Here is a 27,942-nt window from a genome sequence, read left to right as displayed (position 1 = left end):
GTTGGGGGAGACAAGGGAGGTGGGTGCTGAGTGGAGGCGGAGTGGTACCTGTGTATCCTGATTGCCACTTCTCTTGTCTTACCCAATTTCCAGGTTTGTCCGTCCTGCAGAAAGTACTGGACACAGCTGCTGAGAAGAACTGGCAGGTGACAGCGGTCAACATTTTGACAACCACAGAGGAGGGATACCGGATGCTCTTTCAGGACCTGGAAAAGAAAAAGGAGCGGCTAGTGGTGGTGGACTGTGAATCAGAACGTCTCAACGCTATCTTGGGCCAGGTAGTAAGAGGAGCAAAGGCTCAGAGTGGGTGAGGGCAATGGTTTAAGAATGGGCTGGATGGCCTTCTGCCTTGAATGTGACAAAGAGAGCTCTTGATTAGATGAGATAGGTGACTTCCTCGTATTCCGTAATTTATAAATTTTAATTCTGAATTTTTAAAAAAATTTTTAGTGTTTATTTTTTTGAGAGAGAGAGAGAGAGAGAGAGAGAGAGAGAGAGAGAATGTGTGTGTGTGAGTGGGTAAAGGACAGAGAGAGAGAGGGAGAGAGACACAGAATCGGAAGCAGGCTCCAGGCTCTGAGCTGTCAGCACAGAGCCCGACGCGGAGCTTGAACTCACGAACGGCTAGATCACGACCTGAGCGGAAGTCAGAGGCTTAACCGACTGAGCCACCCAAGCGCCCCTCATTCTGAATTTTTATGAAATAGCACAAACAATGAGAGACCTGACAGTAGGCCTTCAAGTTGTTCTCAGATCAGTTGACCAAAAACTTACCCCCTTGTTTCCCTTTATGGTAGAAGGGAGATGACGTTGCACTTTAGATTTCGTGAACATGGGGAACACAGCCTGGAGAGCCAGATTCCTGGGTTTAGCTCTGGATTCTGTCACTCCCTGGTCTAGCCATCAGCATCTCATTCATTTGGCCCACTGACCTGTCTTAAGAGTCCAAAGCAGCAGAAAGCACTTCTCTTCCTCCTGTTTCCTTGAACACACTCATGTGTCTGAGAAGTCTATTGATGGTACATTCTGGGAAAGGGCACTGTAACTTCAACCGCTTTTAGCCAGAGGTCTCTAAACCATGGTTCTCACCATCATCAGAGCTGGAGCATGTACCCACTGTACAAGTAACAGGCCTCTGTGTCAGTCTCCTATCTTCTTGAATGACACCAGTGTATGCAGGTGAGATAGCAAGAAAGTAGATAAAGATAATAGTTTTAGGTACTTGACAATATGACAGAGCTTGTTGATGGCCTTTCAAGACCCTGGGAGCCCCACCAGGAGTCTTGCTACCAGCTCAGCAATCACTCAGAGGCCTCAGCAACAGAACAGAGGAGATTTTAAAACTCGGGGATTGTTTAAGGCATTAATTATGTAGTCTGCTCTACAAAGGGTGGATCTGGCCTCCCTCTTGGAAAGAGAAGCCAGCAAAAATTGTTTCCATGAGATGGGAGTTCCCCAGGTTGGAGTCAAGGGATTTGAAAGCTGGTTAAATGAATCAGTATAGGAAAATGGTTAAGCAGAGAGACCCTGGAGACAGAGTGGCTTGGAGATAGAACCCAGCTCTAGTATTTACTAGCAATGGGGTCTTGGGCCAGGTTTTTCATCCGTGCCTTGGATTCATGATCTGTGAAATGGGCACAATAATAATTACAGCTTCCTTCAGAGGGCTCCTGTGAGAGTGAAAAGAATCTAGTCATGTAAAATACCTAGAACAGAGCCTGCCTCACAAAGAGTGACATATGTAAGCATTTCCCTACTTTTGCTTTTTATAGCACCAGCTAGTACTGCCTTCTTGAGTCATTTCCCTCTTTGGGCATAAGTGTCCTCATCTGTAAAAGAGGATGATGGCCCCTGTTCTACAAAGCTGATAAAAAGATTGGAGAAATAGGAGTTGGGAGAAGTGCTGAATGATAATTATGTATTCTTAATAGACTGACAACTTGCCCTCTGTTGTTATAAAGACAATAGCTGGTGCCACTATTTTCTGAGCACTTGCCACATTCCAGACACCATGCCAAGCCCTCTCCATGCATAATGCCACCTCATCCTCATATCAACTCTATAAAACTGCTTCTATCAGTTCCCCTATTTTCTAAATGAAGAAACAAGGGACTATACTTGCCTGGGATTTCACAGCTAGCATATAAGAAAAGCAGGAAGTCAAACCCATCTCAGTCTGGTTATAAGGCCCAACTTTCCCCAAAATATTATGTTTCAGCCTCTGCTGTTTATAACTACCTCCCGTGTCAAAAGACAAACTTGTTTTGTAAGGAAGTGACTTGTTTATGTGGGCATTTTAGGGTATAGTATATTAACTCAACTGTTAGATTCTTCTGTTCTGAAAAAGCAAGACCAAAGAGCTGAAAGGATCTTACAGATCATTCGGTTTACTGCATGCATTCACATTTTACAGATGGGATAACTGATGGTCACACTGGTTGATTTGCCTTGGGTTCAGACAGCTAGTTAGTGACAATGGTGAGTCTCGAGCTTGCAACTAATAACGGCTGGCAGTCTGACAGCTTGGCATTGAGCATTCGAATTGGGATCTTTTCGGTCCAATACAAACGTCCTGCCTAACCTAAAGAGGGAGATAGTGATTCTAAATTCCAGGTGGGGAATTGCCTATCTGTCTCCAGGCTCCCAACTAGAATATCAGCATTAGGAGGGCAAGGATTTTTGTTTCATTTTCTTCCCTGTGGTATCCATGGTGCCTTGAACGGTGCTTGGTATGTTGTAGGTAGTCAATAAATATTTTTTTGAGTACATGGAAAGAAGAGGGAATCAATGAAGTCTCTAAGGAAAGATCCCAAATGTGAGATAGGTTATTTATAGGTAGACATTGGCTGGATAAAAGCCATTAAGTTGGAAAGGAGGGCATATAGGGAGGCCCAGAGGGCATGTGAGGGCTGAGGTTGCTAGGATGATTTAATAAGCCAGGTGAAGGATGCTGAGTGCCTACTGGGAGACAGTGACAGAAGGATGAACACACGATCGTGACTATCTTTGGAAAGCATTCTAAGGAGTTTGGGGTTTATTCTGTAGACAGTCAAGAATCAGAGAAGGTTTGTGAGCAAGGAATTGGGTTATTAGAATATAATGCTTTTTCAATATATTAGATACCAAATTATATAGTGCAATCATTAAGTTCAGAATGAGTTAGAGATGAGAGACACCAGGATTAGGCCATCCATCACATCACCCTGTTTTACTGTCTTTGTAGTGCTTCTAACGTGCTGAAATCTTGTTCACTTATCTGTTTATATATTTACCATCTGTATCCCTACTAAAACATCAGCTCAGCTTCTTGAGGGCACGAGGACCTTGCCTCTCGTATTCATAGGTTGGCCCCCGCACATAGCATAGTGCTTGGCATATCGTCCATGTTCAATAAATATCTCTTGGTTGGATTAATTAATCAGAGAAGGTTATACAGAGTAGCTGGGATTAGAGCTCAGCCATAAAGGTGATGAATAATCAGAGAGAATGGGAAAGGACATTCCAGACACAAAGATTATGAATTAAGGCAATAGAGTGGAAATGAGCTTTGAAAGAATGGGGTCAGCAAGGCTATGGGCTCCAAGTGAAATTATACATTACCCTCATAACACCTATTTCAGTTTGTAAGCTGGGGGCATTCACCTCTTCATCTATTTACTGTGGGTTTCCTTCCAGTAAAGTGGGACCTCCGGAAGGGCAAGTACCACATGACTCACTTCCCACGCTGTCCACAGCGCAGTGCTTGGTACATAGTAAGCACTTAATAAATGTTTGTGAAAGGAAGGCAGGAAAGGAGGGAAGATAGAGCAACGGGTAGGTAGGTGAATAAATGGGTGGAAAGGTTGGCAATATGTTGAACCATATGAAATTACTAATTTTTATCAATCAGTAGTCATCAATTATCATCTGTTGCTTATGTTTCAATTGGTAATTTCATCTTGCAGAGGCTATTCTTATCCAATGCCTAAATGTGGTAGGCTTTGAAATATCTTTTATTTGCCTGTTTTGTGTTTACTAGAAGCTGAACAGGTTTTTGATGAAGGCATCTTATTGTTGAAAGGGTAGCAAACCGTTTGACAAGAAGATGGAAAAGTAATGAAAAATTATTAATAAAACTATCATCCCAATAGTATTTGAGCTCCATGGTCTGGAATTTCACAATCTATCTACTGTTTCAGAGCATTCATTGTGTGTGCTTGCATTTAATTATTCCCAACATAAAAAAAATATGTGAGCGGCTATGCACATACATCCAATTAAGTAGATGTCTGAATGTGGATTTTAATAACCTTGAAAATTTATTCAGTTAGACAAGAAGCCCAAGTGCTTCTCATATGTTTTATTCCTTCTTGTAACAGTGCAGGAGAGGAACTGAGCAGAGTGTTCTAACCCCAATTTCATGATTAAAAAATAAAGAAATAGATCAAGTTAACTTGCAGGCTGAGCTCGGGCTAAACCAAGACCTGGTCTTAGCTATCCCTCACTGGGTAGTATGTCTGGCTGCCTGAGAAAACCTCTGGATAATTCTTTCCACAAATATTCCCCCCCCCCACCACCACCACCATGATTACAAATAGTTTGCACATTCAGGATGGAAGGGTTTGGGGGGACCCTGGCTCTTAATGATTAACCACAATCAGGTGTTTGTACAAAGACTCACAACAGTCAGGTTCCTATCCTAACACTGCTACCTGACTACTACAGGATCTGGGCAAATAATTTCCCCTTTCTAGGTCTAACTTACACTCTGTATAGTCAAAGATCAGACCAGATGACCCTGACATTCCCTTCCAGCTTCCAGGTTGAGTGGTCAGTTAATGTCTGGGTCCTCAACTGGTTTAGGGAAGAAGGCATAATATTCAGGGAAAGAAGGGACTGGGATCTGAATATGGTTCATGCAAGGAGTTCAAGGTCAAGAACCTATCCATCTGACCATCCACCTACACCCATCTGTCCATCCAAGGAGCAGATATTGTCATGGCAGTGACAGGAAATTCAACACAGCACAAGATTCTTACAAGAAAATAATCTCCATCTAGGGAAAGGCTTTATGGAAGAAGAAGTGAAATGAGCATTTCGTCTGAATTTGGGGGGTTATAATAACACTGCCCCACCACTGGTATCAGACAAAGCTGATTTCGTATTCTGCATCTGCTGCTTAATACCTGGGTAGCCTTAGGGGATTTATTTAATCTCTCTATGCCTCAATTCTCCATCTGTAAAATGAGTATATCAATAATGCCACCATCATTGGATGTTTGTGATATTGTAGTTTCAGTACATTGTAAGCATTCAATTAATGTTAGCTGCTATTATTATTGCTGTTGTAGCATTAATTGCTAATCTGATTGATGAATCCCTTCCTGCTGTGTTTTGTAGATTATCAAGCTGGAGAAGAATGGCATCGGCTACCACTACATCCTTGCAAATCTGGTGAGTACAGTATACTCAGGCTCTCAGCTTATATGTCTTTGCATATTTGGGCCCTAGCTTGCTTTTGTGATCCCAAGATGATGGGAACTGCATGATTGGACAGGGCAATTCAGAGCTGCAATACTAAGTTTACCTTTTCCCCTCCACATCCACACACTATTGGTAAACCTCTAACCTTGCTTGGAAGAGACAGTCATCACAATTGCAGATTTAATGAGCTCTGCCCCTTGACAATAAGGACGAAACCACCACATCTTTGAATGATACAAGATGCTTCCACCCCACTGTTTTTGATCCTTTATTTTGACACCAGTGACAGTTTTACTGTTTATAAATAAACATTAAAATCACAATTATACTACTATTGACAAATCTTTAACTGGAAGCAGTTTTCCAACATGAATGATATGTCAATTTCATTTTTTTATTCCCTTTTCTAGGTGGTATAGATTAAACTTGTCTTTTTAAGAAATGTTTTCATTTTAATATATTTGAATTTCTTTTTATTGGGCACGATTATTTTCAATGTTGTGAAGATTTGATTCATCAAATAATTTTTATTCATACTAAATTTTACTTAATAACAACATGCCATTATGAGTTTTCTTTTGTGGCCATGATTTCTGGCAATTCTATTCTTCCTAGGTCATGTTTTGACCATACACTTTTTTTTTTATTATGAAGTTTGATTCTTCTGGAATTTTATCCAAAACCAAACATAATTTCATTTTGCTTTTAGTCCCATTTTTTATTTTATTTTTTTAAATGTTTTTTTTAAATTATTTTTGAGACAGAGAGAGACAGAGCATAAGCAGGGGAGGGTCAGAGAGAGAGGGAGACACAGAATCCGAAGCAGGCTCCAGGCTCCGAGCTGCCAGCACAGAGCCTGACACGGGGCTCGAACTCACGAACTGTGAGATCATGACCTGAGCTGAAGTCAGCCGCTTAACTGACTGAGGCACCCAGGTGCCCCGGTCCCATTTTTGAAAGAGCTTTAAGAAGATGTAATTCATATACCATACTATGTGTCCATGTAAAGTATATAATTCATCGCTTTTTAGTATATGAACAGAATTATAAATCTAACTTTAAAACTTTTCACCCAAATCTAAATTTAAAACTTTTTCATCAGGGGCACCTGGGTGGCTCAGTCGGTTGAACATCCGACTTCGGCTCAGGTCACGATCTCACGGTCTGTGAGTTCGAGCCCCGCATCAGGCTCTGTGCTGACAGCTTGGAGCCTGGGGCCTGTTTCAGGTTCTGTGTCTCCGTCTCTCTCTGACCCTCCCCCGTTCATGCTCTGTCTCTCTCTGTCTCAAAAAAATAAGTAAATGTTAAAAAAAAAAAACAAAACTTTTTCATCATCCCAAAAAAGAAACCCTAGACCAATTAGCACTTTCTCCCCATTGCCCTCCAAATCTCCCAGCCCTAGGCAACTAGCAATCTACTTTTTAAGTATTTGCATATTCTGGACATTGCATAGAAATGGAATCATACAGTATTTGGTCTTTTGTGACATGCTTCTTTCACTTAGCATAATGACTTCAAAGTTCATCCATATTGTAGCACATATAATACTTCACTTCTGTTCATTGCCAAATAATATTCTGTTATGTGGCTATATTGCATTTTGTTTATCCATTCATTTGTTGCTAAACATTTGGATGTTTTTCACTTTTTAACTATTATGAATAATGCCACAGCTTTGTGAATTATGAATTTGAATTATGAATAAGGTACAAGTTTTTTCCTTGAGTGTATACCTAGGAGTAGAATTGCTGGGTTATATAGTAACTCTGTTTAACATCTTGAGAAACTCCAAAAATTATTTTCCAAAGTGGATATATTTCCCATCAAGTCAATAATAAGTTTTTATACTGATTAAAATATTTTAATCAATAACACATTTTGCCATGTGACAGTATGAGCAATTATCTGTTTTCCCCAATGTATTTTTTTTCTACAAAGTTCGCTTATTATCCCGGCTTGTCTTTGTAATTTTCTGTTTCTATTAAGATGTGATTTTTTACTTTTTATCTATAACAAAGTGTATCATGTTAGTTTTAGGCACATTATTTTGTATCATTTCTGTGAGTACTATTAATTATTAATGGCACAAAAGATTGCTATTTTCTAGTTATTTCTGGAACAAAGGTGATTAGTAGAACAATGGCACAGGGTCTGGCTGTAGGTAAAGGGCGAAATTGCAGAATCTAAAAATGGTGCCACAGTATCCTGCCTGAGCCTTCAGTTCTGTTATTCTTTTTTGTTTGTTTGTTTGTTTGTTTGTTTGTTTTTAAAATGCCTACTTATTTATTTTTGAGAGAGAGTGCAGGCGGGGTAGGGGCAGAAAGAGAAAGAGAGAGAGAATTTCAAGTAGGCTCTGCACTGTCAGCACAGAGCCTGATGCAGGGCTCAAAGTCATGAACCATGAAATCATGACCTGAGCTGAAATCAAGAGCCAGACAATTAACCAACTGATCCACCCAGGCGCCCCTTTTATTCTTTCTGACCTGATCTCCATTTTCAAACAGGTCCCTGCCTAAACCTTCTTTCCCTTCAAAACTCCCTTGCCTTGGCTGCTCCAATATTTCAGACACAGGACTGGAAATAAGAAGGGCTTATTGAAATAGGTTAATTTAGACCCAGACATTAATAGCTAAATATGCTACTTTTCTCAGAGGTATTTGCATTTTAAATGGGGGTGGGCTGTCTAGAGACTTTTAAGGAACCAAGAGTCTCACCCTAAAAAAGACATTTCTAAGGATGGAATTTCTGACTTTGTAATGAAGCAAAACCTTGACATCCCTCAAATCGCAGATCCTTAGGGCTAGAAGGGACTTTGGAAGTCATTGCCATCTAAAGCTCATTTGCTCGGAGAGAAACAGAACCAGCAAGGTGGCATGGCCAGGGGCACATAGCGGGCCAGGAATATAGCTAGGTCTACCACCAAGGTTAGCTAGCAGCATCCAAAGCCTTATACACTACTCCAGGATGCCTCTCAGTACACAAGGTGCAGGCACCCTGCTGCTTGAGAATACACAGGACAGTGGTGCGGGCATGCATAATCACCTCTCTGGGGTAAGATAGAAATTACATATCAGTGGCCTCAGAGCCACCAAAAGACCCCAGATAATTAAGTTGCCAGCCTCCATCTGTTGCCAAGTGACCCCTTGGTCACAGCATCACCAAGTCAGCCCCTTGGGTTTCTGTATCCTTCTGATCTGGATTCTTCTTCTTCTGACCTAATGAGCTCTCAGATCCTTACAACTGCCAGCTAATAGGATGCAAATTGCATATACCATCCAAATACAAAAGACTTACATGTTCCAATAGATTAGTTGATAATTAGGCTTCAAATTACTAATTAATTCAGTTCGAAACATAGGCGAGTATGTGGTGTGTGTTTTTCTTCCTCCTTCAGAGAAATAACGCAATTTATAAGATGATAATTTTTAGAAATTCCGCCACATAATTAGCCTGCTGCTGCATGGAACTGACCCCCTCCTTCAGAGTGTTTGTGATTAGGGTGTAATTATAGAGTTAGAAACCAAGGACGCTTTTGAAAGGTTTAACAAAAGGAGGGAGCTACACTTTTATTTCACAGTTCTCTCTGCACAAGAGAAATGGAATGCATGGGCTTTAAAGCAGCCAACAGCATTTTTCTAACAGATCACTTTGGAGGGATTCAAATAGCCAGCTTTGGGGGGCTGCTGGAAGAGAGGAAGGAAGGAGACTGTGGTTAGAGAGGAGAGCTTTATGTACACAGAGTTAAAAAAAAATAGCATGAACCTTCCACCTCCCAACCCCCGCTTTTTGTCCAGACACCACCATTAGCTGGCTCTGTGATCTTGGGTAACTCTCCAGCCATCAGTTTCCTGACCCATCAGATGGGAATGATAGTTCCTGATCTGCACGCTATAGTGTCATTGGAGAGATCAAAGATGATGCTGAATGTCACCATGTTTTGGAAAATTGAACATGTTCTACATAGGTGGGAGATTCTTACCACATATACTAAATCTGCCCAACTGTATGTCACTTATTGTGTGTATGTCTGTGTATGTGTGTATACACACATACACAGACATACACACACACAGACATACACACACACACATATGTGCTTATGTATTCATATTTTATATATGATAGGATAGATGTGTATTTATATTTCTAGAGCAGTGGTATGTCCATAAAGTGTACTTGAACCTTGCGGAAATTGGAGAGCTATGCCATTATTTCTTAAAGAAGCACCTAGGCCCTGGAGCCCTCCAAAGAGCCAGGCTATCCAGTCTGGCTGTCTGTCTTCCTCCAAACCCCAGTACTGACTCTGTGTTCATTCGCTGCTCTGACACTGTGGTCAAAGCAGACATCTACCTGTCAGGGCGCTCCTGAGTTACAACTTTTGCCTTTGTGACACATCAGCAACAAATCTTAGACCAAACTAGCATTTCTCAAAACAGAGGGCCTGTAGACTCCTACAATGCATCTGCAGAGCCACTTTGGGAAACATTGAGCAAATACATAAATGTTACGGTATCACTGGAATTGTAAAAATGAGTACTCACAACATGGGACAAATTGCAAAATTATTAATATTGATGATTAGAGTTTCGTTGAAACAAAACAGTACATTTTAAAATGCTTATAGAGAACTAGCAGACCTCTGAGAATTTACGAAGGGTCCAGCAGACTCCAGTTTGAGAAACATTGAAGGTGCTGATTCTCTTTCAATATGGACCATATGGTACCTCCTGGGGGGTTAATAACAGTAACAGCAATTCCTCCCATTTTCAACCTGTTATGGTTTATGTGAAATTTCTTATGAATCACACTGCTGGCTCTTGAATGTCATAATACTCCTGTGGAGTAAGCAAGGTAGAATTTATCATCCACATTTTACAGATGTGGGAACTGAGGCTCAGATAGATTATGTGACTGAGCTGCAGAGGAGGAAGGCAGGCACCTAGTCCATGGAGCCTGTCTGGCTCTCAGGAATCTGACAAAAACCTAGTAAGATGGGAATAAGAATAGGACAACCAGGCTAGCCTGATGCCAGCCCACTGGGAGCCACTGACCCAGAATTCCTAAAACCCCTGATGAATACACTGGCAATAACTACTATAATCCATTGAATCGCTGCACTCCAGGCGCTATGAGAAATACTTACATGTGTTATCGACTAAACCCTTACCATGGTCCTTGATAATATTATCCCCATTTTCAGATGAAGAATCTGAGGGTTCAGAAAGAGCAGGGAATTTTCAAAAGTCACAAAGTCTATAAAGTGATGGAGCTGGGGTTCCCCTCCAGGACCAAAGAGCTCTGACGTACATGTGCTTAGTACCGTGCAGTGTGGCTGCTGAGGGTGGGAAATGAAAGGAAGGAGCAAAGGTGGGGCTGGTGGTTCTTGACAAGAGGGCTTGAGTTTAAATCTTGCCTACAATAGACCTGGAAGTCAAACTCAGGCTCTCAAGCTCCTATTGGCTACCTTGTTAATTATACACTGATGGAATTTCATTTTAATTATGATTTCTAGTCCATAAGGAAGCTGAGGGAGAGACAGTGAGGTCAGGTCATCCCAGGTCTTAGTGGGATATTTGAGGATCAGCACAGCCAACCATTCCCTCCATGTGATTGCATATTAACTCCTGTAAAGTGTTAGAGTTGGAAGGTTTGGTCCATGGGGCAGTTAACCCAAGCTCCCAGCTCTGTGCTGCTATCAGTCCTGAGAAGGAAGTGTTCTTTAGTCTCCTTGTTCTCCTATGCTGAGAAATCTGACTACGCTTTCTAGACAGCCAACCTTAATGCACTTTCTTTGGTATCTCTCTTCTGCTGTCTCAGTGCCCCACCTGGTCACATTTGGTTTCCACAGCCTCTGTTTAGACAGGTCGTACAGTGGTTGGGAAGGGTGATTTGAGGTCAAACAGTCCTACTTTTAAGTTCTGGCTTTATATTTATTAGCTGTGTGACATCAGCCAAGTTACCTAACCTTTCTGAACTTTCTTTGCCTCATCTGTAAAAGAAGGAATAGTGTGATATTATCTACCTCCTCATTGGTATTATGACAATCAAGCAAGACAATATGTTATAAAGTGTGTATAGTAATATATAGCCCAAATATGCACTCAGTAAGTATTTGTAATTACCACTATAATCATCATCATCACCATCATTACCATCATCATCAGTGTAGACAAAAAGACATTTAATATCTGGGGACCATGAGCTATCTTTGAGGGGCCTCAACCCTCTCCCAGACTAAATCTCATCCACAACTATCTCACAGCTATATAAGGCCTTCCTCCCTGCTTATCTTTAAGCTCCTAGAAGAAAAAGTATGTCTACCTTGTTCACTGATGAATTCCCAGTGCCTGGCAAAGTGAGCTGCATATAACAGGTGTTCTTTAAAAATTGACCAAATGAATGAATGAGTGAAATGAAATACTGTTCAGGAAATAAACAATGTTTGTACCCACACATCACATGCATTACAGGCAAAATCCTTGAATGCAAAATGCTAAAAGAAGCAGAGAAGGAAATCTGAACATAGTTATGACTATGCAAATGAGTAGCTAAAGATGGGCCTAAGAGGGCTTTTAATCCACTTCCCATAAAGGGCCAGAATCTCCTCTACAATATCTCTAACAGAAGCCCATCCATCTGGTTCCTGCTTGAATAACACCCAGGGATGGGGAACTCACTGCCCCGAGGCAGCTCTTTCTCTTTGCAAAGGGCTCTGAAGTTTCTACAGTCTTCCTTGAAGGGAGCCCAGTCTGCCCTATGCTACCCTCTCAGCACTTCTGGCACCACCTGGTCTCTTGGAAGCCGTGCAGAACATGTCTACTGCCCTTCTGTAGAAGCCTGTAGAAGGCTGTAGAAGCAGCCTTCATGTGCTTGGGAGCCTACCCTGCTTGATCTTTGTGTTTGCTCCTCCAGCTTGGACACCTCTCTGTTCCCTCAGCACCTTCTTACAGTGCATGCTTCTGAAAGACATCCAACTGATCATCGGAAGTGGACAGAGCAAGTCCTCGAGCCTAGCACTGTGCTGGGCTCATATGAGAAGCTGCTCATACAAGAGGAATCATGCAGCTTGACTTTTGTCCTGGAAGGAACAAGGCCTTGTCTTCCACCTCGACTGGCACATGTAATGAAAGTTCTAAAGAATGCGAGAGAAAAATCACAATGTGGGATAGTAATGCAAGCCCCATAAATGGCCACCTGAGCTGCCAGAGCATGGCAGTCAGAGGCTAGAGAGGCTTCTGCAGGCTGTGGGGTGTCAGGGAAGGATGACAGTGGATCTGTGTAGCCAGTGGTCCTGTGAAAAACATGCCTTTGCCCTGGTTTGAAGAGTCCAAGAGAGCTAGGACTGAAGGGTCCCTAGGAGCTCATCTCAGCCAGCCCTTCATTTTACCAATGGCACTTTAGGCCCAGAGAAGGGAAGTGACCTGCTTGAGGTCACAGAGAAGTTAAAAAACAGAGCTGGACTGGGATTTGGAGGAATCATTTGCTCTGTTCTTTATGCTTTATTCACCCCACTGTGGCCTTTTAGTTTCCACAGTGTGTGTGCGTGTGCGTGTGTGTGTGGTGTGTAAGAGAAAGAAACACGGAGACCAAGAAAGAGACTCAGAAGCATTCTCTCCTGCCCCCTGCGTCCCTGTCAGAGTCTCTCTTCACTGATGGGACCTTCTGCACCTTCCCCATTTCCCTTCCCCACAGGCTTCCCTCCCTCCCGCTGCCTACACCTCACTCTCTTGTAACAGTGAGAACACACGGGTACTTCATGATCATCACGGCTGACATTGCAGAGGCCTCTGATCCCAGATCCCAAAGGATCCTCATTTGCATTGTGGTCCAAGCATTCCATCAGGCAAGGCCTAGTCTGTTACTCTTCACACTCATACCTCATGGTCTAGAATAATCCACTCTAGAGACTCTTCACACTCATACCTCATGGTCTAGAATAATCCACTCTAGAGACCGTTGAGAGTTTCAGTGTCCCTCCAAGAAAGGTGGATTGTATGAGTCAGAAAAAAGAGGTTCAAGTTGCCAAAGGAACTTTTCCAAGGTTATGTGGCTAATGCTGGAATTTGAACTCAGATCTCTCTAATTCTAAAGATTAGGTGTTCTAATCTCTTCCCAAATCAGGGAAACCTTTGCAACTCTTAGGCCTGGTACTATGATTGAGCAAAACTGAGAAATAAACTCCTTTCCCCCTGAAACCGGGTTTGAATTTTGGCTCACCCACTTACTAGCTGTGTGATTTTGAGCAAGCCCCTTCACCTCTCTGTACCTCAGTTTCCTCATCTGTAGGTGAGAATATGAATACATACCTCAAAAGATAAGGATAAAATGAGCTACTTTGTGTCAAGTTTTAGAACCGTGAGTGTAGCAGAAGCCTGGGGTCTCATCCCAACTCTGCCACTGATCCATTATCACTTGCAAAATATCTTTGTTTTTGAGGGTCTCAATTTGTTGAAGATTTGATACAGTGTTTTCAAAAGGAATAATTGCCAAGAGGACCTTTGCAGGTGTGTAAATTATGGTGCTAGCTTCCCTGCCTCTCTCTGCTGTCCAGAGATAAGAAAACAAAATTCCCAAGCCACGTGGGCTCCCTTCAGCATAAGGGGGACACTGCTTCGTTAATCTCAAGCACTCAGGGTTTGCAGCCTTTGCTCTTACAAACACCTTGGCTGATTTGAAACAGCCCTTTCCATGCTGAGTTAACAGACTATTCCAGATATGCAAGACAGCGTTGGCAACTGCTCTTTCAGAGCATGCCCCCGCTAGCCTAGAAGCAGAAAGGACAGATGTCTCAAAACCAATTATGGCAGGAGGTTGGGGTAATGTGTAACCCACATGGCAGGAGAAGGGTTCAGTCCTTACTTCTTACTTGTACCTCTTTTTAAGACAGAAAAGCAGAGAATATATATAATGGAAGGAACATGGAGCCCATGAGCTAGGGGGCTAAGTGAGTACTTACTATGTGCCAGGCATCATTCTAAGAATTTAACATATGTTAATGTAGTTTATCCTCACCACAGTCATATGACATAGATATTATAATGATCCATATTTTTGCAGTGAAGGATCCCGAGACACAGAAAGGTGAAATAGCTTGCCTGAAGTCGCAAAGCTAGGAGGTAAAAGAACTAAGATTCCAATCCAGGCTGATGTGTGACATATGTTCCCTTTGATTCACTGCCCTTTGTGGCTCTGAATCTGAACCTCGGAACATGCATATCTTCTCCTTAGAGGGTTATTCCCTGCACTTTTCACCCGACCAAAGCCTCCTCTTTCAGGCTTCATTGCTTCCACTGAGAAGCCTTCCCTGAGCTCCAAGGTCAGGTTTTGGTTCATATATTTTGCTCTACAATTACTTGGGTAATATTGGCCTTTCTTATGAAACCTTAAGTAATCTGAAAGCAAGGATCACACCTGTGATTTTCTGCTGCACCCCTTTGTCTAGTATGTGCTTTTCAGTATCAAGTACTAACAGATGAAGGAGAACATGAATGAGCACCTAGAATATTCCTTTCCTCATTCCCAGTAGATTTCAAATTTCTCGTATGTTTGGCCTTTCATTCATTTTTCACCAAGAATTCAATAGATACCTACTGTATTGAGACCTCATAAGTGCTTAAGATGGCATTTTGTCAAAAAGTGGGATTTCTGCATTCTTTGCCTAATCGTCCCTGGACAGAAAGGCTGTGATCAATATAAAAGGAAGATGTTGGTTTAAAGCCCGCCAAGAATTCCGGGCCTCACACTAAGCTGAATTTTGTATGGACCTTTGGCCCTTGTTCTGAAGTGGTCCTGGCCAGCTGTCACCTCTGACTGCAGCCAGCTAGAACACAGGTAACATTATGGGATGTTCTGGCATTCTAACCAGTACCAGGTCTGAGGATACACGGCTTCACCCATACATCAGCAGCCCAGCCTGGGGGCCCCTGACCTTCTGCCACAAAGTGGCAGCATTTTATCCTAAACCCCTGGACTGAGAGAAGTTGGTCTGTGAGGCCTTGACTTTGACAATGCTTTGTCAACAATGGACACCTGCCTGGGAAATAGGTCTATTTGTGCATTGGCAGATATCCGAACGGACGGGTACCTGCCTCCCTGGTTTCAAATGCACTTGGATCAGTTAACACTAGTGGGTTTTTTATTTTTTTTCCAATACAGACAGTATTTTAGCTGATTTGAACACAGCTACAATGTCTTATTGACATCGCGGGAAGCAGATATGCGTGCATGTTACCTGGGATTATGTAGGGTGAAGACACATTAAAGTTTTGGTTCGTTAAAGTGACTGAAATAGGAAAATGTGACAGCCTTATGCAGAGACATGGTGATTTGAGGACACAACTGAGTCCTCAGCTCAGGAATATTCTATGACTTCACATATATCCATATTCATGTGCACACACCTATGTGATCACAGAATTATAGATCAAAGCTGGAAGAGCCCTTAAGAGAAAAATCAACTTACTCCCTTAGGAGAAATCAACTGGCTCAGAAGTTTCCAAACTTTTTAGTTAAAAGCTCTATTTTCAAATGAAATCTTGGGAAGAACCCTAGCATGTAAAACAGATAAAAAACAGAGCTGCTTTGGTGGTAGAGGGAAGGTGGAGATCTAGGACCCCTTTCTTCCGCCTTCCCCCCCAGGCCAACAGGCCTGCAACCTGGGAACACAATTTGAATGACCATGGGTCTAGACAATGCCCTTCTACTGCAGATCAATCAACTACTGCTGGGAGAGGTTGAGACCATTGCCCAAGGGCAAGCAACTCCTGAGGTTCAAAGACAGAATTTCTGTGGTTGTCCCTAAAACTGTCTTCCGGACAATTCTTATTTATGACCTAGTTCAGAATACATATGTATACTACATGGAAAAAATCCATGAAAAGCCCTCTTTGGTCCAAAGGACAAAAGCTGAGATTCATATAAGAATCATGAAAATGGTGAACAAAGATATTTGCTCTCTCTTCCTGGATTCCTCAGTGTGAATTAGGCAGTCCTCATGCTCCAGGTACTTGCTGCAGATAGAGTAAGGACCAAGGCCCCTGCCTCCTGGGAGCCCCACAGTCTCTTAGTGCGGGTCAGAAGGAGGACCGCCGTCTCAGACAGAGAGACAGGACAGACCTCAGAGAGAGAGAAACAAAGAGATGTGGTTCACATTTCAAATAGCAGTGCATATTAAAGGAGCTGGAGGCACATGTCTTGGTCTCCTGGAAACCTGCTAATTCCTTCCTAGTGTAAAGAAACAGGCCATTCCAGATGCTTCCTTGCAGGACAGGAGGTGAATGAGTCAGAGTGACAGTACTAGTGGTTAGGAGGCCGAATGTACAGTGCTTGGAAAACAAACTCGAGTCTTATCACTTGCTGTGACTGTGGTCTCCGCCCCTCACTAGCTGTGCTATATTGGGCAGATACTACTGGGTTCATTTAATCCTGTTTACTGACTTGCAAGATGGGAATGATAATAGTACTTGCTTCACAAGGTTGTTGTGAGGATTAAATGAGATAATACAAATAAAGCCCTTAGCACGCTGCCCCCTACATAGTAGGGTGGATACATCCTAGACACTATGGCAGTTGTCATTGTATCTTAGCCGAAGTCTGCCTGCCCCGACTTCTGCCTATTTGTAGGTGCCGGCTTGCTTTCCAGAGTCTCAGAGAACAAATCCCCCACCTCGTCCCCATGACAGCCCTTCTGGGATTTCAGTACATCCTCCACTTACCCTCTCAGTTTTCCATTATTTCTCAGGTTGATTATCCCCACTTTTCAGGCATTTCTAATGTAACAAGACTTTTCAAACTGCACTTGCCTGTAACCATCCTCTCTCTGGAACTGTCATCTAAGAATCTATCTGACAAGTGGGGGAAACTTGGCATGTTCAACTTGTGCCCTTCTAAGTATAAACTAAAAGTTCTTCGATTTATTCCCATGTTACCTCTTCTAGATCTCAAGGGGGGTGCGACGAGGCAGCCCTCTTCCCGGTGTCCAGGCTTGTTTAATAAACCTTCTTGCTGGCCCCTTTAACAACACTGGATGCCCCCTCTTCTTTCTGACGGGTGTGGCGTCCACACAAGCTGGATGATGAGGGCTGAACAGCTTGACATGACCCCTTGAAAGAATCCCAGAGAAAAAGGAAATCTGGCTTTGAAGATACCGCTTTTGATCCTCCGCCAGCAGCGGTCCCATACACCTGCCTCCAGTTCTCTCAGGAGTCTTGCCTGGCCCACTGCCTGGTTTTGAAGCAGTTCTAACAACACCTAACTTCTTTTGAGGCTGTGATAATGATGATGGTGAATGCGGTGATGATAACAGCTAACGTTCATTAAGCACTTACTATGTGCCAGACACAGTTCTAAGTGCTTCAATGTATTCTTTTAAATCTTACAACAATTCCACGCTGTAGGTGCCATTATAGCTACATTTTGAAGACCAGAGAACTGAGCCTCAGAGAGGTTAAATAACCAGTAAGCCGCATAATCGGTTCTTTTGTTTCCAGCCACACGTGATAATTAATAGTCATAATGATAGCCTAGAGCCTCTTCATGATCCTTAAACCATTTTCTAAATCTTCACAGCTACATGAAAGCATATCCAATGTAGTTATAGTGTTAAACATCTCTTTAGGATATCATAATTATTTGAAATGCCTTTTCCTTCTAATCCTTTGAAAATTATAATTGACATAAGATAGAAGGAATGCCTGAGTTAACTACCTTACTTAATTGAGCACTTTTACTCCCAGTCTATCCGAACAGCTGGTCATTATTGTATTGCTCCTACAGTGACATAAAAGGAGTCAGATCCCACCCCCAGCTAATCCCCTAACCAACCATACAGCCTTAGGCCACTCATGCCCCCGCCCCCACCCCCATCTCACTTTCCCCATCTGTACAACGACGGGTTAAGTCTCATCTCTGACATCTTTGCTTCGGGCATCAGGAAACTGTGGTCTATGGGTCAGATCCAGCTGTCCCCTCACTTTTTTTTTTTTTTTTTTTTTTTGGCTCATGAGCTAAGAATGGTTTTTACATTTTTAAATTATTGGAAAAAAATGAAAAGAATGATATTTCATGACTTGTGAAAATTATATGAAATTCAAATTACAGTGTCCATAAATACATTTTGTTGGGACACAGCCATGCTCATTCATTTACTATTGTCTATGGCTGCTTTCACGCTATAATGGCACAGTTGAATAATTACAGCAGAAACCATATGGCCTGCAAAGACAAAAATATTCACAATCTGGCCCTTTACAGAAAATATTTGCCGACCCCTGGTCTGGATGTAGGGTAGGTGGGCACTAATAGACTTCAGGTAAATCAGAGACTTGGGAAACATCTAACCAACCTTTAGAGGTTGGTGTCAAGGAGAGAAAACTAGAGTGTTCTCCCACAGATAGTCCTTTAAGATAGAAAGCTGTCTTGGAAGGCCTGTCTTTGGCAGGGTCAGTCACTTATTCAGGGCTATTCACTGTGTCATCCACACTGTCTGAGGTCCTTTGCCCCTCTTTGGGACATTCTCTAAACACCATCCTAAAGCCAAGCTCATGCGTTCCTTCACCAGCAAGAAAATGCAACATACTGATAAAGAAGACAGATTTTATGGGTGGACCATGGATTGAATTGTTGCTTGCTGTGTGATCTCAGGGGAGTTTCTAGAAGTCTCTGAACCACAGCTCTTCAACATAAATTGGATGGATACTCACTCAACTCATTTATGCAAATAAGCATCTGGTGCCTCCTGTGCATGTTCACCTCTCAGGGTTTGAGGGATAAAATAAAATTATCTATATAAAGCATTTAACAGAATGCCTGGCTCAGGATAAGAACTTGGGAAATGTTTAAAATAAATCTAGGGGTGCCTGTTGACTAATTATTTCATTTTTCATCTTTAAATGACAGTAATCTTATCATTCTCAGAACGTTGTTGAGATGAAGTTATATAATTCAAATGAAATGGAACTTTGGCCATTATTGCTATTTTTATTATTCTTATGAGCAATGCTTCCGAAGCTGTGTTTCAGTAGAGCATTTAATAGGGCCAGCATTCTTTTTTCCAGACCAGGAGATAACAAATTAAGCAGGGCTCCCTTCACACATCATAACAAAGATTCAATAAACGCAACAATTTATCTTCCCTGTTCTGCCACTGCCACCCCCTCCCCCACTTTCCAGGGACTAACAGAGGACTTCTAAGCATCAAGGCACATCAGAACTATCTGAAGAGCTATATTTTTAATAGGATAAATAGGAACCATATTCACATAGTAAAAATATATATATAAATATATATATACATATATATATAGACAGGTTTATTTTATATATATGTGTGTATATATATATATATATAGACAGGTTTATTTTATATATATGTATATACACATATATATACATATATATACATACACACACACACACACACACACACACACACATATATTACAGCAGGGTATAAAATAAAAAGCAAATGCTTGCTTTCTCCAATCTCAAACTTCTTAAAAATAACTATCTTAAACCTTTTCTGTGTTCAGTGATTCTGACGGTTTCCTCTACATTTCTACATACTAGGTCTAGGTCTCTTTCTCTTGCTTGGTCAGTTTTAATTCCAGCCCTGAGTCTCCATTAGAAAGATGATGATGAACCATCTCCTACTAATCCCTACATCCAGGCCTCAGTGTTTGTTGGTTGTGCTATCATTTGGCAGTCTTCTTGATTTTTAATCTGCCAGCATTAGAGCTTTATAAAAATGCAGGTGTCCATTGCTTACCAGGGCCACTGAATGACAACTCTTAGGAATGACTATTTTGCAAGAGCTCTCTAAGATATTCTTTTTTTTTTTTTAAGTTTTTTTAACGTTTATTTATTTTTGAGACAGAGACAGAGCATGAACAGGGGAGGGGCAGATAGAGAGGGAGACACAGAATCGGAAGCAGGCTCCAGGCTCCAAGCTGTCAGCCCAGAGCCCGACGCAGGGCTCGAACTCACGGACCGCGAGATCGTGACCTGGCTGAAGTTGGACGCTTAACCGACTCCGCCACCCAGGTGCCCCTCTCTAAGATATTCTGATGCATCCCTCAAGTTAAAGACCTCTCTCCCAACAGCCTGTAGTACATCAGCCAGGTGATCTGCACTTGAACCAAGATAGTAGGCAGAGCATCCGTCTCATGTTACTCTTTCGTCAGTCACATGTGGGACAGTGTGAAGTGCCAGAGAAGTGCAGACACGGCACACAGGAGCAAAGTAACATAACGGCTCCAAGAGCTCACTGGTCACAAAGCCGTATTTTAGATGAGAAACAGAGTCACTCTATAAAGAGCAGCAGCTGATACAGCTCAGCGGAAGGAGTCTGGGTTCAGGATACCTGGGTTCCCATACCATATAACTAGAAGCATCTTGTACATTTACTTCATTTTTATCCCTGAGTCACAATGTACACATCAATAGACTCAGTACTTGGGGGAATGTTCTAAAATAGGAAAAAATGGCTCAGAATAGTAATAATTAAACTTCATAGTTTAAATCTTTAATAAAATATCATTAGCAATGTTGCATCCTTACACATGTTGTATAATTAGTAGCACAGATAAAGCAGATAAAGAAAAACATTCTAAATATCAGATGTTACTCCTCCATGGTCTTTTTTATTTTAATAAAATGACAAGGAAAATTAGAAAATGATTAATTAAACCTTGTTTAATGAGCATGCTCCAGGGAATAGAAAGAGTGAGTTGAACTTTGCAGTTAACTGGTGGGCAGACAGTTAACATGTTTATTTCCCCTTCTCAGTCAAGAACACTTATGTAGGGGCACCTGGGTGGCTCAGTCCATTAAGTGTCCAACTTTGGCCCAGGTCATGATCTTATGGTTTGTGAGTTTGAGCTCCACATCAGGCTCTGCACTGATAACAAGGAGCCTGCTTGGGATTCTCTCTCAGTCTTTCTCACTCTTCCTTTCCCCCATCTCACTCTCTCTCTCTCTCTCTCCAAATAAGTAAACTTAAAAAAAAAAAAAATCTCTACTGGCAGAGTCTATTTACTTGCATTATAGAGAAATCAAACCTAGTCCCTATAAGAGACTTATTTCTCCGTGATGAAGGACAATGTAGGGATTCCATATTACCATTCCAGCATGAGATCTTACAGAGGGAAAATGCCAGCTATTAGATGAATGTGCATTGACCACAAGTTATTCCCTTAGTTGTTTTTACCTAAAATCACAGATAGGAATTTGTTTTATGATCCTTTGTGCGTTCCTTCCCAGGGGAGCACAAAGAGTTCCGTTAGAGGATCCCATCAGTTTGATTAGACGTAACCGAGGTTTGGCTCTAGTAAGTAACCTTGCAGTCAGAAATTGTGGTGATGAAATTGAGTGACATTTATGTTTGAATAAACTCTGCCATTTCCTGTGGCCCCCATTATGTTCAAGATGAGGGCAGTGAGTATAAAATGCCTGGGGGCTGGTTACAGATTTTCAAGTGACAGAATAGGACTGCGGGAGATAATTTCCATTTCAGTCTCTTGATGGTTAGTTTATGAACAAGATGTTCTTTTTAAAGTTCTCTAAAAATTAAGAGAAATTTCTCAACTGTGCATTAGCTTTTAACCAGTGTGGGATTTCTCTTAGGTGGTATAATGTCTTCAAAAACATATTCTGATTCCTTCTGTACTAACAACTTGCTAGAAACATTGTGCAAATCAGTAGGCCTCTGTGGAAGTCTATCAATTGTGGCTACGGGAAAAGTCAACCTGAGCTGCTCTTTTCAACCAATTAAAACCATCCACTGGCATTTTCGGCAGGCTTATCATATTTCTCCTGCCTAATTAGCATTCTTGCTTGAGCACGTCTCTGGGTTTTATTCATTCACACAGCAAATATGTACTAAGCACCTACTCTGTACCAGGCATTGCTCTAGATGCTAGGCTCTAGGACACATCAATGAAAAAAACAGAAAAGTTCCCTGTGCTCATGGAGGTGATATTCCAATGGGAGGAAGACAAGGGACCACAGGAACAAAAGAGATGGTCTCAGATGGTTATAAACACTCCTGAGGTTAACTCAACAGGGCACTGAGAAGGAAATGACTGGACTGGGTGGTAGAGTGATTTATTGGTTTCTTCTAGAAGCAGGACTTAAGACAAAGATTCAATTATAAGTGGTTTATTTGGGTGCCAATTAGGGAATCTGAAAAGTCAGGTAGACACAGGATAGCAGCCAATAAAAGTACACAATCCCTTAAGGGACCTCTAGACATTGGTGTAGAATGTACCTCAGGATTACATACCCCCTCCCCCCACCCCCACCAAGGGGACAGGATCCTGGAGTACTTATCAACTAACTCTCCATCTTTCATTGGTTGAGTGCTGCTCTGGGTGTGTTTATTCCCCAACACATCTGGCTTAACCTGCACAAGGGTGAAGTAATAGATATTTGCAGTTAGTATAGAAAGTCAAATATCAGTATATTAAGGGGGAGTGGAATTGAGCAGGGTACTTCTGACAGTGTCTACCACAGAGTAGGAATTGGATCTTTAGATAAGGGGCCAGGAGGGGTGCCTGGGTGGCTCAGTTGGTTAGGCAACCAACTTTGGCTCAGATCGTGATCTCGAAGTTTGTGAGATTGAGCCCCGCATCAGGCTCTGTGCTAACAGCTCAGAGCCTGGACCCTGCTTCGGATTCTGTGTCTCCCCCTCTCTCTTCCCCTCCCCTGCTCATGCTGTGTCTCTCTGTCTCTCAATAATAAATAAACGTTAAAAAAATTTTTTTAGATAAGGGACCAGGAAAGACCTCTCTGAAGACACTGCATGGTGACTAAGATCCTAAAGACGGAAAGGAGCCAGCCAGAGAAAGCACACGTTGAGGCAGAGAATACCTAGGACAAAGGCTCCGAGTGGAACTGATCTTGGGTTATTTATAAAATACAGATAATAAACATTAGAACTTGAGAGGCACTTGAAAGGAGGGGGAGTATCTTTGAGTAATGAAGTTGTTTATGTCCAGAGGTTTTAAATAAGGAACTAGACTGGGGCATCTGGGTGGCTCAGTCATTTAAAAGTCTTTTTAAAATTTATTTTAAATTTTTTTAAATGTTTATTCATTTTTGAAAGACAGAGACAGAGCACAAGCAGGGGTGGGGTAGAGAGAGGGGGGTACACAGAATCTGAAGCAGGTTTCAGGTTCTGAGCTGTCAGCACAGGCCTGATGCGGGGCTCGAACCCACGAACCATGAGACCATGACCTGAGCTGAAGTCAGACACTTAACCGACTGAGCCACCCAGGTGCCCCAAGAGTCTGACTGTTGATTTTGGCTCAGGTCATGATCTCATGATTCATGAGATCGAGCCCCACGTCAGGCTCTGAGCTGAAAGCATGAGGATCCTGCTTGGGATTCTCTCTCTCCCTCTCTTGCTGCCCCTCCTCTGCTCATGCTCTCTCAAAAATAAATAAACTTTAAATCAATAAGTAAATAAATAAGAAACTAAATCAAGTCAATGAGAAATTGAGAGACATGGACAGTATCGGGGTGCCTGGGTGGCTCAGTCGGTTAAGCTCTGACTTCAGCTCAGGCCATGATCTCACGGTTTGTGAGTTCGAGCCCCCCGTCGGGATCTGTGCAGACAGCTCAGAGCCTGGAGCCTGCTTCAGGTTCTGTCTCCTTCTCTCTCTGCCCCTCCCCCACTCTCACTCTGTCTCTCTCTCTCTCGAAAATAAACATCGAAAAAAAGAATTTAAAAAAGAGAGATGTGGACGGTATCATATGAGTTTATTGTGTATATCATGCTACACGTTTACTTGTTTGTTTATGGTCTTTCTCACTAGAATATAAGCTTCATAAGAGAACGTATTTTATTCACTGTTGGAATAGTGCCCTAGAGGTTCTCAAAAATGTTTGTTGGAAGATGAGTGAGTTAAGCCCCTCAAGAGACCTTAGTCCTTGTCCACGCTCTGCCACTGATGCACCTGATGACTTTGTGATCAATTCTCTTCCTTTGTCTCAGTTTCTTAAAGTGGCAAATAGACACCTAATTTCTACCTTATTAAGTCATAAAGTGAAGCAAGGCCATAGATATGAAAGCACTGTGCTCTATGGAATGTATTATACAAATACAAGACTTCCTTTTTAAGGTGAAGGCCTCCTGAACTTGAATGAACTTCACCAAATCGGGAGGAAAGATTTATTCCTGGTAAAGGATCCTTTGTGGATGTTAGTCTATGGTATAGTAAAGGGCACAGAGTGAGGGATGGTCAGAATCCAGATCAGAATCCAGTCCCTTGTGCAGACATGCTAGTGACCTTGGGGAGCCCACAGGAGTTTGCTCCTGATGGACGTCAGATTCTTCTTCTCTCAAAAGGGTTGAGGAATGCAGGTGGTAGAGGAGACAGTTGCCTCCTTATGTTTCTATCTTGTTCCATATTTGTAGCATCATAACAATCCCACCATGACTTATTGATCACTCGGTCTGCCCCACACACTTGACGTGCATCACCACATGGCTTTTTCTCCCTAACTTCCTAACCTTCGTTATTCAGACAAGAAAACGTCAAGCAACTTAGTCCGAGTCAGTTGAACTAATGGCTCTGAATAGCAGAGCCAGCACTTTAGCCCAGGCATGGCTGGCTTCTGAGCAAGTGCCTTTAGCTGTGCTAATCAGGCACAAACTTAGTGATAACCTTTGGAAGGGGAGGAGGCACCAAGGTCTCTCCATTCAACTGGCTTCATCTTATGGAGCAGCATGTGATCCTATAACATGATTAAATTGACTTATCTAGGCATCACGTTCTGATTTCTTTCCCCTCCTCCCTGCACAGGGTTTCATGGACATTGACTTAAACAAATTCAAAGAGAGTGGAGCAAATGTAACAGGTTTCCAGTTGGTTAACTACACAGACACCATCCCAGCCAAAATCATGCAGCAGTGGAAGAACAGCGATGCTCGCGACCACACCCGGGTGGACTGGAAGAGACCTAAGGTGAGAGAATGGGGAGCAGGCAGCAAAGGACCAACCTGGTCCCTTTGTGTGCCCCAGATTTCTGGGCACTATTAACCTTTAGGAAAGGAAAGACTTTCTAAGAAGAATAAGCTAAGGAAAATATATACATTAAGAATGAGGATGTGCTGCAAAGGTTTGACAATACAGAATGACCAATGGTTTAAACAAGATAAATGTTTTGTTTTTCTCTCATATAAACAAAATTCAGAAGTCAGCAATCCAGGGCTTATATAACAGCCTCGCTATTGTCAAACACTCAAGCTTCTTCTGTCTTCTTGTTCTGCTACCTTCAGCATATGGCTGCTACCTTATAGCCCAAAATGGCTGCTGAAGCTCCAACCATTAACTCAATACTCTAACCAGCAGGATACAAAAAGGAAAATAAAAAGCACAATTGCTTTAAAAAAACCCTTTCAGAAGTCACACAAATCACCCACTCACATGCTACTAACCACATCTTAGAAACCTAGCCCCAACCTGCTACAGAGAAGCTGAAAAATGGTGTCTCTATTCTGGGCAGGGCCACTATGTGGCACAGCTCCAGGGGGGATGTGGATTTCACTCATTTCTTTGTGAATGGAAGCTTCTTGAATTGTGCAGGAAGCTAGCCCTTTATCTGGTCAGCCACGTACCCAGCTAAAAAATAAGGAAATCTAATAAACAATATCCAGCACATCTCTGCCTCAGAACATCAGCTCCCAGTTATGCAGACTGTCTCCTTCTCATGTCCCAGGCATGAAGCTCTAAATCCTACAGCCAAAATCTATTTTATTTGCTATTTGATAGTGGTTTTGAATAAAGACAGCAGGTAATTTTTCTTTCCCCTGTCAGACTCAATATCTTGGCAGTGTCCGTGTGGAACACTGTGTTGAGGATTCTGAGGCCAAATTTGTTTATCTGGAGCAAACAGTGAATCTTTGACAACTTTCTCTTGCCACTCGGTCAATTTCTTCTTGCGAATGGCAAGTCATTTAGCTGAGATGCTTCTCATCCTGCTCTTACTGAAACTGATTTAGCAGCTCAAACATGAAGACTTACTTCCCATACGATTTCACTCATATGTGGAACTTAAGAAACAAGACAATGAGCAAAGGGGGAAAAAAGAGAAAGAGAAACCAAGAAGAAGATTCTTAACTGTAGAGAACTGATGGTTACTAGACGGGAGGTGGGTAGGGGTGGGGGAAATAGGTGACGGGGATTAAGGAGCGCACTTGTCATGATGAGCACTGGGTACTGTATGGAAGTGTTGAATCACTGTATTGTACACCTGAGACTAATATTACACTCTATGTTAACTGGAATTTAAATAAAAACTTTAAAAAATGAAGACTCCTTTCAATATGAGCTGAAGCAAACAAAATCACTTGTGCTTTAAAGCAATGAACAAAGCACATACCAGTTAATTAATATGTGAATACCCCACCCAACTTGCAAAAGACTGGAGATTATAAAAATAATCAAATGTAGGGGCACCTGGGTGGCTCAGTCGGTTAAGCTCCGACTTCAGCTCAGGTCATGATCTCGAGGTGCACAAGTTTGAGCCCTGTGTTGGGCTCTGTGCTGACAGCTCAGAGCCTGGAGCCTGCTTCAGATTCTGCGTCTCCCTCTCTCTCTCTCTCTGCCCCTCCCCTGCTCATGCTCTCTCTTTGTCAAAAATAAAAGGGAAAAAAAACATTAAAAATAAATAAATGAAAATAATCAAATGTAATATATATATGTATATATATATATATATATTTAAGTGAGAGAATCAAAGTTAAAAACTGGAAAAATACACATTCATTCTACAACTCTCTATTGTGAACTTAAAATATACCACAGAACAAGCTAGGCATTGAGGACAAATTAATGAACAAGACAGGCATGAGTTCCAAAGCCAGAAAATATTGTCCTGGATCGTTATCCTGCTCTATTTTATCAATATCTAAGCCCCCTTTTAAAGGGAAAAAGAGAGCTATCATGAATAAGCACAAGGGGAAAGGATACAGAATGTAAACCTGCCACTTTGAGGCACATGTGGAAATAATTAAGAGCTTACCCTTCTTGGATTTTTTTTTTCTTTTGCTGTCACAGGGGATAGTGGAGTAAATAGTTCCTCTAGGCTCCCAACTGTGACTGTAACAGAGAAAACCAAAATTTCTATGGGCTGTATCAGAGCTATAGATGTGATGCATTTAATCTATGCCTTCTTTTTCCAGTTGAACCAACATTTTAACATTGCAAGACTGCACACAAAAGTCTAGAATTCCAGCTTCCCTTTGAAAGTCACAACTGGCAAGGGAACTCACAGTTCAGGAGGGCAACGTTGGCTAGTGATGTGGAGCAGCAGCCCCCGTCCCAGGCACAGGCTTTTCCTGGGTCACCCCTGCCCGCCCCCACTCCCGTAGCCCCCACTGAAAGCATTCTCATCACCAGGAAGCACGTTCCCAGACAGAACTCCCACCTGCCTCCCTGCCAGCTCTTTCTGACACCTAACTATCTCCATTCCTCCCAC

The 27,942-nt window shown here is 42.1% G+C and overlaps 1 protein-coding gene and 1 long non-coding RNA gene across 5 annotated transcripts in view; one reads left to right on the top strand and one right to left on the bottom strand.

The window, feature by feature from the left end:
- Window positions 1-27,942, top strand: part of GRIA1 (glutamate ionotropic receptor AMPA type subunit 1) — a 306,263-nt gene that overhangs the window by 161,779 nt on the left and 116,542 nt on the right. For both annotated transcript variants that reach the window (XM_003981365.5, XM_003981366.5), the window contains exons 4-6: window positions 94-278; window positions 5,380-5,433; window positions 25,266-25,427. In XM_003981365.5, the coding sequence (XP_003981414.1) occupies window positions 94-278; window positions 5,380-5,433; window positions 25,266-25,427 (401 nt within the window). The remainder of the gene's footprint in view (window positions 1-93; window positions 279-5,379; window positions 5,434-25,265; window positions 25,428-27,942) is intronic.
- The window catches only part of LOC123379842, a 116,136-nt gene that overhangs the window by 88,031 nt on the left and 163 nt on the right, over window positions 1-27,942 (bottom strand). For all 3 annotated transcript variants that reach the window (XR_006584750.1, XR_006584751.1, XR_006584747.1), the window contains exons 2-3: window positions 27,487-27,563; window positions 83-206 (exon numbers count right to left, since the gene is read on the bottom strand). This is a non-coding gene — a long non-coding RNA (uncharacterized LOC123379842). The remainder of the gene's footprint in view (window positions 1-82; window positions 207-27,486; window positions 27,564-27,942) is intronic.

The sequence above is a fragment of the Felis catus genome, chromosome A1 (genome assembly GCF_018350175.1).
Source record: "Felis catus isolate Fca126 chromosome A1, F.catus_Fca126_mat1.0, whole genome shotgun sequence".
In the NCBI taxonomy this organism is placed as follows: Eukaryota; Metazoa; Chordata; class Mammalia; order Carnivora; family Felidae; genus Felis; species Felis catus.
The sequence above is the reverse complement of the archived record's forward strand: the minus strand, read 5'-3'. Positions and strand labels throughout refer to the sequence as shown.